Source organism: Populus euphratica, unplaced genomic scaffold (assembly GCF_000495115.2).
Source record: "Populus euphratica unplaced genomic scaffold, PopEup_1.0 scaffold3.1, whole genome shotgun sequence".
Lineage (NCBI taxonomy): Eukaryota > Viridiplantae > Streptophyta > Magnoliopsida > Malpighiales > Salicaceae > Populus > Populus euphratica.
In genome coordinates, this window is record NW_011499847.1 from 5,564,465 (window position 1) to 5,576,287 (window position 11,823).

Here is an 11,823-nt window from a genome sequence, read left to right on the forward strand (position 1 = left end):
ATACTGTTAATTTTTTAGCTAGTCTCGCTTGTTAGCGTTTGGTCAGATGGTTAAAAATGCCCTTTCATTTTCTTAATATCATGAGTTTTAATATTGAGAATATCCTCACTTTCCAATAAGAAAAAGCTGCTAGTGTTATTCAAAGATAATGTCTAAGAGGGTGTCATTCCAAAGTCACCCTACCATTTATCTTCTTTATTGCAAAGAAAGAAGTGGGTTTGGTGTGGGATAAAAATCCACTTATTTGGAAGTTTCACTCAGAAATGGACCAGTGGGGCTTGTGGTGGGTTACAACGAGAATATAACAAAAATTATTTTTTTATACTAGTATATTTAAATGATAAAAAAAGATTAAATTTTAGCCAACTCTATTTATAACACCATACCAAACAAGGCGCAGTCGAGAGAGGGTAACAAATACTGCTTCGATAGTCTCTAGAACTAGGATTTCTTTTACCGCCGTAAGAAGTACGAAAAAGAAAAAGAGCATGAATACACTTTTCCTTTTTTTCTTTCTAAATAAACGAACTGTAAAAGCTTCAAGTATCACTATTAAAGAGAATAATTAAGCATTTTACAACAATCTTTTATTTTATTTTCTTTTTAATTTCATGTTCGCGGCACCGTCAATCCGGTTCATGCACATCAAAATTAAATAAATTCACCTGTTAAATTATGTTAATTACCGACTATTTATATCGAAATTCATTGCATCTTAAATACATGCAATTCCTTTAATTCAAATAAAAAGTGTCCGTAAGCATAATTTCGCGGCCGAGAGTTTCTATCCCGTACAAATGAAATGCAACAAAACAACCACAAAAACGACATCATCACCCCCCACAACCCCAATAAAACGGCAACGACTAACCATCTACCCCGAATCACACGATTCAAACAATTTACCTCTCACCAGTCATTCCCCTACACGAACACACCAACCTCTCTCTCAACCTGACTTATCTTACTCCCGTCTCTCTCTTCACACCAAAACACACCTTTCCTCTCTCTCTTCAACATAGAGAGAGAAAGTCATGACAGTACAACACGCACCCCGACCTTGCCAAAGCCGGACAGCCCTTGACCCCTCCTGCCCCTAAACCCTAAACACACAAATCCACAAATACCCTTCCCTTCTCTCCCCTCCATTTCTAAAAATCACTCAATATTCTTCCTTAATAAAGCAAATCACTCTCTCTCTCGATTCCTCCCCATTCTTCTTCTCTTAGATTCCATTCTTTCCTTAATTAAGTCCTCACCGGTATGTTTCTTTCTCTATCTTCACGAACCCACTGTTCCATTTCTTTATCTTACAATCATGTTGACGATAGGTTTAGGATTAGGGTTTATGATTTCGTTACCGATCTTTGTTGCGACTATAATCGCTAACAACAGCTTATCTTTGATTTCGATTGTGATTATTTGTGGCTTGTTTGGCAGTTTACTGTACTTTATGCTTCCTAAAAGGCTACCAGTTGAAGCTGTGTTGGTAGAAGGAGAAGGAAGTGAAAACAACATAGCAAAAGATTCTTCATCGGTCTTTAAGAAGCATCGGGTCGATTGTTATTTGGAATCGACCGCCGCCAATAGTAATAAGAAAACTAGTAGCGTTATTGGTAATTGTAGTGATATTAGTAGAGAGAGTGGTGGTGCTGAAGAGAAGGTGAGTATGGCGCTTGGTGATTCAAATCCATCGGAGATTGATGAGGATCTTCATAGCCGGCAGCTTGCTGTTTACGGTAGGGAGACGATGCGGAGGCTCTTTGCTTCTAATGTTCTCGTTTCTGGGATGCAAGGACTTGGTGTTGAGATTGGTATGGTTCTTTAATTATTTTTCAGTTTCTTGTAATTTTTCTTAATCCTGTTATTTTTTTAATTCTGGTTTAATTTTTTTCGGTGATTTTCTGGATCTTGTTGTGGATTATTTTTTTGTTGTTGATGGTGAAAGTTTTGGGAGCAAATGATGATTAGATTTTGAAATTTTAATTCTCTGTAGTTAAAGGTGATCAGATTTCAGTTACTGTGGCTAGATATTTGCTTCTAAGCTTGATTTGTGTTGGTTTAATCAGTGAGCTCTTTAAGATCATGAGTCAGGCAGCTTCTAGGCTAATTTGGTATTTTTGTTGCTGTTTATGGATTTATTGTTTTGTTTTCTGTTGACGAAACGTTGGAAATGGAATGCTGAATTTGTGCTTATGAAAGAGAGGGCTATCTGCAAGCTATTTGTCTTCGTTTCTTCTTCTTTTTTGTTTCTTAAGTTCTCTCAATTTCTCCCTGTTCAATTCGAACTACATCAGTTGAATGGAAGCCTGCTTATTAATCTTGTTTTGGCAGTTTGTTGTAGTTAGATTTCTTTTTTCTGCAACTGTTTTTGAACATTCTTGCATGTGTTTAAACAATGTAACGTTTTAAATTTTCTTTAGATCTCGTTGCTGTTGGTGTCAAGTTTTTGTAAATGTTTCTCTTTCTAATGCGTGTGTATTGTTTTATTTGCTGCAGCTAAAAACCTTGTTCTTGCTGGTGTCAAGTCCGTAACACTGCATGATGAAGGGGTGGTGGAGCTGTGGGATTTATCCAGCAACTTTGTTTTCTCAGAAAATGATGTTGGCACTAATAGAGCCCTTGCTTCAGTTCAGAAGCTGCAGGAACTCAACAATGCAGTGGTCATTTCTACTTTAACTACAAAATTGACAAAAGAGCATCTTTCCAAGTTCCAGGTACTTCCTTCTCGGTGGATTTCTCTTGATTAGTTTATTTGAAGGATTCATTTGTAACAAGTGAACCATAACATCTTGAGCTGGATATTCTTGATTACACTTCTATTTGTGTGGTAGGTACCTTATCATGATTACGAGCTTTTTCTATGAAAAGCAAAGCAAATGCAAAAGTTACTATAGAATCTCATATGGATGCTTTGTGGAATACTCCTTTTTATATTTATATGTGCAACATTATGAACAAATCCATTGTGAGCAACTGGTTTTATTTAGTTACAAATATGGCTGTTAATGCTAATTTGGATTTACAGTCTTGAGGTACATGATTTTTTGGAAGAGGCTGTATTGATTTTATTTTACTGGCACATATGAATATTCTGGGGCAGATGTGGAGCTTGGGGAGGCGATTGATTTTATAAATGCTGCTTTTGGAATATAAAGTAATATTTCTTATAACTAGGTTGTCCAGGATTCGTGGGAAAGAATCTGGTCTTTTATAGGGTCATGTTAAACATCGGCTGAAACTGTGATATGCTACTGCATCCTAAGCTTCATTTCATTATCCTTGTGAGCTGTATGGTGGGCTGACTTGTAAATTGTATTACTGCTGAAAATCTCATGTAAAGGTCCAATAAGAGTCTTAAAATGCTGAGCACTAGTGGCTGAAGAGAAAAGTGGAGAAAGTAAAGAGGCAATGACTAGACAATTGATTCTTCAGTAACATTCTTTTTTCTAGATGAAACTCCAAAGCTGTTAAATTTAAGAAGAATACAAAGAGTGAATAGAAGGATACGGGAGTAGCCTTTTCTGTCTCCCCAATGTTATCTTGCGACATTGCTAAAAAGGCCATCTAATGAATACATTTTCAATTTAATGAAATTTCAACAAGTTTGTATCCTTGAATGTTTTGCTAAGTGTGGTGTGCGTTTCTTCCTTTCCTTATGATTGAGAACCCACATTCTATCTTCTAAAATTGCATGAAATTTCTGGGAGAAAGTTACATGAAAGCATGAGGCAGAGGATGGGAGAAAGCTACACAATCAAGGAATCACTTATGCTTGTTTTTGTTAGGATCATGTTGCTTCCAGCATTTTCTGCTGTGAACTCTAGTTTTATCTGAAAAACAGTTAAACAAGAGATTGTGATTTCATTGTTTTCATTATTTTTTCTGGCAAAATGAGTATGAATTGCTGTATCACATGGAAGGAAATTATCATGGAAACAAATGCTAGCTTTTTAGAGTGTTGAGCATTTCATTGCTGTTTCTCTCACTTTTGTGTTCTTGTTACCTTATCATTATATATATTTTATTATATCCACCTTTTTTCCCCTGGTGATGCAGGCTGTTGTGTTTACTGATGTCACTTTTGAGAAAGCCATCGAGTTCAATGACTATTGCCATGATCATAAGCCTCCTATTTCTTTCATCAAGGCTGAAGTAAGAGGCCTTTTTGGTTCCATTTTTTGCGACTTTGGACCTGAATTCACTGTGTTTGATGTTGATGGAGAGGAACCACACACGGGCATAGTTGCATCCATCAGCAATGACAACCCTGCATTAGTGTCATGCGTTGATGATGAAAGGCTTGAGTTTCAAGATGGGGATCTTGTTGCTTTCTCTGAAGTTAAGGGAATGACAGAACTAAATGACGGAAAACCTAGAAAGATTAAAAACACCAGAGCATATTCATTTTTTCTTGAGGAGGACACCTCTGACTTTGGTATCTATGAGAAAGGTGGCATTGTTACACAGGTAAAAGAGCCGAAGGTGTTGAACTTTAAGACTTTGAGGGAAGCGATTAAAGATCCTGGTGAATTTCTTTTGAGTGATTTCTCAAAGTTTGATCGCCCACCCCTCCTACACGTGGCATTTCAAGCCCTGGACAAGTTTGTGTCTGAGATGGGTCGCCTCCCTGTTGCTGGTTCAGAAGATGATGCTCAGAAGCTTGTGTCTCTTGCTAGTCTCATCAATGAAAACTCTGGAGATGGTAGGGTTGAAGACATCAATCCAAAACTTCTGCGACATTTTGCCTTTGGTGCCAGGGCTGTACTGAATCCTATGGCTGCTATGTTTGGTGGTATTGTGGGACAAGAGGTTGTCAAAGCATGTTCTGGAAAGTTTCATCCCCTGTTTCAGGTGGGTACTAGTTCTAGATTTTGTTGAGCATTGGTAGACCTCTAAAGCCTTTTGCAGCCTCTGTCTCTCTCTCTTTCAAGAGCCTTTTTTAACCATAATTGTCTCGGCATAAACACACAATGGGTTCTCATTTGTGCATAAGCATCCACTCATGCACTTAGATTGTTGGGCCTGAGATTTTAGCTGTTCATAAGAGCCTTTCACTGCTGAGTTTCATCTATTAATCAGAATAATCTATTAATATCACCTCCCGGTTCAATAAGGCAGCTCTGTTCCACTCATTTAATCTCGTGTGTAGCTCACAACTGGGTCCTTCAGTGTCTACTGTTATCAATGCAATTAGGTTTCTTGTCATGTAAGCTAATCCTGCTTTTCCTGCTGTCACAGTTCTTTTATTTTGATTCTGTGGAGTCGCTTCCCACAGCTAATTTGGATCCCAGTGAATTCATGCCATTAAACAGCCGTTATGATGCTCAAATTTCTGTTTTTGGATCCAATCTTCAGAAGAAACTGGAGGGTGCCAATTTGTTTGTAGTAGGATCTGGTGCCCTAGGCTGTGAATTTTTGAAGAACTTAGCGCTGATGGGTGTTTCATGTGGTGAACAAGGGAAGCTGACAATAACTGATGATGATGTAATAGAGAAGAGTAATTTGAGCAGGCAGTTTCTCTTCCGTGACTGGGATATTGGACAGGCCAAATCCACAGTTGCTGCTTCAGCTGCTGCATTAATAAATCCTCGTCTTAAGATTGAAGCGCTGCAGAATCGTGTTGGCCCTGAAACAGAGAATGTCTTTGATGATACCTTCTGGGAGAACTTAACTGCTGTTGTGAATGCTTTGGACAATGTCAATGCGAGACTTTATGTTGATCAGAGGTGCTTGTACTTCCAAAAGCCTCTTCTCGAGTCTGGAACCTTAGGTGCCAAATGCAACACTCAGATGGTGATTCCTCACCTAACTGAAAACTACGGTGCTTCCAGGGACCCGCCTGAGAAACAAGCTCCGATGTGCACCGTGCACTCCTTCCCACACAACATTGACCATTGCTTGACATGGGCTCGATCGGAGTTTGAGGGTTTGGTGGAGAAAACTCCTGCTGAAGTGAATGCCTATCTATCAAATCCAGTTGAATATACTAATGCTATGATAAAAGCTGGTGATGCCCAGTCAAGGGATATCTTGGAACGTGTTCTTGAGTGCCTCGAGAAGGAAAAATGCGAGACATTACAGGATTGCATTTCATGGGCTCGTTTGAAGTACTTCCTCCGATGAGTTCTCTTATTATCTTGTAATGGGCCTGCCCTTTCCATATCTGACTCTGTACATATTTTGAATTCAGGTTTGAAGATTACTTCTCTGACCGTGTGAAGCAGTTGATTTACACATTTCCTGAAGACGCATCAACTAGTAGCGGGGTTCCATTTTGGTCAGCCCCAAAGCGATTCCCTCATCCACTCCAGTTCTCAACTACGGATCTTAGCCACCTTCATTTTGTAATGGCAGCATCAGTACTACGAGCAGAAACTTTTGGGATCCCAGTTCCTGACTGGATCAGGAATCCTAAGATGGTAGCTGAAGCTGTTGACAAGGTGATTGTGCCGGATTTTCAGCCAAGGGAAGGTGTGAAGATTGAGACGGATGAGAAGGCTACTAATTTGTCTAATGCATCTGTGGATGATGCAGCAATAATCAATGAACTAATTAGAAAATTAGAGCTGTGCAGGGAGAACCTGCCTGCAGGGTTCAGGATGAAGCCAATTCAGTTTGAGAAGGTTCTCTTTCGTCAACTTTCTTTTAGTAATATTTTTATCACGCATTTCTTTGGAAAATCCATCATTATCGCCGAAGATCTTGAAGCTTGTATATAAATCTGTTAAGAGTCTTGGCAATTTTGATCCTTATTTAGGTGGTGAGACTTGGAGTGTTAAACTTGCATGTCGGCCAAATATGGGGCATTTATGCTGTTATCTATTTTATATCCTTGGCGCCATCCATGTTTGAAACCATCTTACCTCTTCAGTAACTTGTATTTCTGTATATGTGCAGGATGATGATACAAACTACCATATGGATCTGATAGCTGGACTGGCCAACATGAGAGCTAGAAACTACAGTATTCCTGAGGTTGACAAGCTGAAAGCGAAGTTTATTGCTGGAAGGATCATCCCTGCTATCGCAACCTCCACAGCTATGGCCACTGGTCTTGTGTGCCTGGAGCTGTACAAGGTTCTGGATGGGGCACACAAAGTGGAGGACTACCGCAATACATTTGCCAACCTTGCACTGCCTTTATTCTCCATGGCCGAGCCTGTCCCACCCAAGGTTATCAAGCATCAAGACCTGAGCTGGACTGTCTGGGACAGGTGGACCCTGAAAAACAATCCTACCTTGAGGGAACTTCTGCAATGGTTTACAGACAAGGGGTTGAGTGCTTACAGCATTTCATTTGGTAGCTGCCTGCTCTACAATAGCATGTTCCCTCGGCATAAGGAGAGAATGGACAGGAAGGTGGTTGATCTGGTGAGGGAAGTGGCCAAAGTTGAGTTGCCTGCTTATCGCCGCCACTTTGATGTTGTCGTGGCATGCGATGATGACGAGGGAAATGATGTTGATATCCCTACAGTGTCCATTTACTTCCGTTAGGTTTCCCTAAATGATGACAACTGTGTATACAGGTATCTCTCGTTCCAGTGTTACGTGCACACAAGATGAACAGGTATCTCTCGTTCCAGTGTTACGTGCACACAAGATGAACAGGTAGAAAATAGTTTCAAGATTCCATATATGAAAAGGGAAGTGTACTTTTAATGAGGATGTCCGTTATGTTGATTTATTGCTTTTCGGTGTAACGATGAAACCAGACTGGGAATCAAGTATTCAGTGGATTTTTGAATTACCATTTCACGATGGCATGTATTTCTTAGGTGTTTACGAGTGTTGGAGCTGCTGTTTATTAAAGTATTTTTTTGAAAATATATCAAAATATTTTTTTAAAAAAAATATATAAAAATAATTTTATATAATTGCTTTTTTTAGAAATACTATGTGTTTGACTTATTATTCAATTTTATGATGAGCAATAGAAATATTGGAATAGGAGGCCGCAAATTGGGCAAATTGGGGAGGAGCAATAGAAATATTGGAATAGGAGGCCACAAATTGGGGTTGTCTTGGTATGTTGCACTTCAAACTGTGGTTTTTAGTTGTAGCTGTGATTTTTTATGATAGTTGCAAGAGTGGCTAACTTTTTTGAAAAGGTGTTTGGTAATATTCATGATAAGTGCTTTTTAATGGGAAATATTTTATAGTGTGTTAAAAATAATTGTGAAAAGGGTTTTTATTATCAAAATTACTAGAAAGGACACGTGAAGAGAAGATACATATTTGTGAATATATATATGTATGTATATATATAAAATTAAAAGTGAACATGAAGTCATAATTTCCTTTGACATAAATCTTTGAAAAAATTGATAGCATATGACTAATTCAATACGTTGCATATTTAAATTAACATTTTTCATGAAAAGAAAAGCAATGTTGTCACAAAGAACCCATCATTACTGGTTGTCTAAAAGTCCACCTCTCATGTGTTTGATAAATATCATCTTCATCTGGAAGCCTTTAAGAAGAGATATTAAAAACATATAGAAATATATCAGTTGGTATGAAATCATAATGTTAATCAAACTTAGTGAATACATAATCTCCTTTAAATATTTGTTCTAGCATAGTTATACAATGCCATATTTGCAACTACAATGATCTTGACTTGGCTTCTACATGGATACGGGGCATGCATGTCAAAAGCTACCATCTCTTTTTCCACACACCAAATGTTTATTCAATCACACAACGCAGGAGTCAGCGTCCGCGATCGAACAATTCTTTTTTGCAGACTTTGAAGAAGATTTGTTTCTAATATTAAAATAATTTGTGATTGAGAATCAAATAGATTTGCAAGGGATAATATTTATTAAATAAAAGCAAGGGACCGGTGGAGTTAAAAAGAATATTTAAAACAATTAATAAAAGTAAATAACAATTGTATTAAAAGATTAAGTTAAAAAGCTACGTCTTGTTGCTTTTAAAAGGAGCTGTAAAACCATGCGTGAAATAGTCTGTGATGTTGGCTTTTAAGTACTGCTGAACACTTCAAGATTTTGCTTTGAAATGAAAAGCAACGTAAGCTTCAAAAAAAGTCAAAAGCCGTGATTCTCCAAACGAGCACTCACACTCTTTGGAGTTGTTCTTTATGTTCAGCTAACACAGCATGAGCTCTGTTCTTCTTGGATTTTTCCTGGTGGCTATCATTCATAGGTCACAAATTGGGACCCTGGCTTTGGTTTTAAATTTGTGAGAGAGAAGAAAAGAGAGGGAGTTGAAGAGAATAACTAATGTCGTATCTGTTTTAATAATAACAAGCCACTAATATAATTTAAACATGAAGGTTTGCCTATATGAATGCAGAAGCTAGGAAGTAGGTTGTTAAAGTCACCATTTAACTTTTAAAATCATATAATTTTAAAAGTTAATATACACTTAACATATAAAATCATTTAAAAAACTTAAAAATTGATAAAATCAGGTTGAAATCACATAAAAACATAATCTCAGGATCATTTTAACGATCTCATCAGAAAACATATACTGCCATAATCCTTGCCTCTAGGCTCCAGTTGTCTAGTAGCTATTGAGCCATTAGCTATTGCGTATTCTTTTATCTTTCTTTCAGATGATAATACACACACAGAGAAAACAAACAAAATTTATATCCTTAAAATTTTAAATTCTTAAATCTAATTTTCTCTCTCTCTATTAATAGCTCATGGCCTTACGCCTTATAACTTTGTCTTCCTCTTCATCAACAACAGTAACACTCTCTTGGTAACAGTTCACGCCGGCCTAGCACCAACTCATGCCTCATGACTTTCTCTTTCCCGTCATTGATGGCTCACGACTTTCTCTTCATAAACAGCGGCAGTGCTTTTTAGTCTTCAGACTATTCACTCTTCATCAACAACGTTCTCCTCTTCAGCCTTCAACAATAACTTACTTTTCAGTCTTCAGACTGTTCACTCTTTATCAACAATAATCTCCTCTTTAGCCTTCAATAACGACTTAATCTTCAGCCTTTATCAACAACGGTTTTTTTTTTCCCATCATCAACGACTTCCTCTATAGTTTACACTGTAAGTTATTCCATTTATAATATCATTTTGTTTGGTTGTTGAGAAAGTTTTGGAAAAAGATGTAACCTTTTTATTACTATATATATGCTGATTAGTTGAACTAAATTTAATTAATTTCTTGATAAATTATTGTGCTTAATATCGGTTTGATTTGCTAATGATTTAGAGGTGATGAAAGCTTAGATTTTGATAGACTAGAAATAGACCGTGATAAGAAAAAATATATGTAACAAGAAATTATTCAAACCAAGAAGAAATTTTAAGGATTTTACAGGCTTTATTATTATTATTATTATTATTATTTGCTTTGGACTAATACATGGGTTGTAAAGTTGATTGTGAACTTTACACCCTTCCTCTTCATCAATATGGTTCTTCCCTGTGAATAAGTTTGTTGATAGAACTGGATTTGCAATTTATGACTAATTAGCTTTGTGGATAGTTTATTGCTTAAAACTACGGTTTTAGTGTTAAATTATATTGTTTATAGTTGAACTTGTTGACAAGAGATGATATCTTTTTTTCTTCTTCTAGATTTCGGTGCTGCAACATGATTATACATGCACTGTGCTAAAGGGATTTATATTACTGATTATAATTATAATCTTCTAAATTATTACTATAATTTTTATAATTGTTTTTGAACTGCTGAATTTTTATTTGAATAATATATTTTAAGATGTTTGAATTATATATTAATTTTTTTATATATAATTTTATAATTGTAGTTTATTTTATGTTTTAGAACAATGCATTTTAAGATGTTTAAATTATATATAAAATTTTTTTTCTTATAATTTTAGTTTATTTTATATTTTAAATTTCGTGTCAAAAATATATTTTTGATAACCTTAGCCAAGAACCTAATAAAATCTCCCGGCATATGTTTGATTTTGTTAATTGATGCTATAATTTCTCATAATAGCTAGCCAAGTAAGCAATAATAAATATCTACAGCACAAAAATGTATTTTAATTTTGTTCCTCTGGTGATGCCAATTGTATGAATAGTTAATATTTCAATTTCATTATTCTTATGTTATATGTAATATTACATAAGAGGTCCAGCTATCGACTTCCTCCTTGTTACTGTCAGCGAGAGACAACTAACCACAAACTTGCATCAAATGATAAATGGATCAGGATCATAACACAATTGACTGGATACTCTCTGGTTATGGTTGACAGACAAAACTGTTAGTCCTTCCCAGCTAATATATTCATCTTATATTCCATTTTCATTGAGCAGAAAGTCCAAACACAAGTCCAGGGAAAAGATTACTTTCACCTGCATGGAAATTAAACAGCAAACTTGGTCTGTTAAATCTTGAATGAAGTTGTTGTTGTTGATACCAAGGACTAGGACTATCATAGAAGGTCCACAGGCCCACACTTCATAAGGTTATTGCCTTTTAAATCCCAATAAACAAGAGCAATTGTCAGAGAAGGAACACTGAAATCAGCCGAGTCCAAGCATCTTTTAGTATTGCCATTTGCAACAAACCCAAAATTCAAAACCAACATAACATAATTGATTAGCACAAAGTCCAATCACAGTCCAAGCATTTTTTAGGCATTTGAGGTCTTTGATTTTGGAGTCTAAAGAGAGAGAGAGATTGGTATTGATCTTCCACTGAACTTCGTTATGTTTATTGGTGTATCTTGACCTTCCTCCATTTTCTTCTGTTTCTTTTCAGTTCTTGATGATGATATTTACGATTCTTTTTCTTCGTTTTGAAGAATTTAGAGGGGGGGGGGGGGGGGTTTCCGCTTGTTTT

At 36.5% G+C, this 11,823-nt stretch overlaps 1 protein-coding gene across 2 annotated transcripts; it reads left to right on the top strand.

Moving 5' to 3' along the window:
- The first annotated feature begins 909 nt into the window (after positions 1–909).
- Positions 910–7,773, top strand: LOC105110340 (ubiquitin-activating enzyme E1 1-like). 2 transcript variants are annotated; one of them, XM_011005355.1, is made up of 8 exons: positions 910–1,261; positions 1,441–1,814; positions 2,500–2,717; positions 4,060–4,854; positions 5,242–6,110; positions 6,194–6,626; positions 6,901–7,529; positions 7,571–7,773. In XM_011005355.1, exons 2-7 carry the CDS (start codon positions 1,454–1,456, stop codon positions 7,495–7,497), a joined length of 3,273 nt encoding a protein of 1,090 aa, XP_011003657.1. In that variant the 5' UTR covers positions 910–1,261; positions 1,441–1,453; the 3' UTR covers positions 7,498–7,529; positions 7,571–7,773. The 2 variants fall into 2 exon arrangements, with proteins under 2 accessions (XP_011003657.1, XP_011003646.1); XM_011005344.1 differs by having other exon boundaries at positions 6,901–7,773.
- Positions 7,774–11,823: the final 4,050 nt, after the last annotated feature.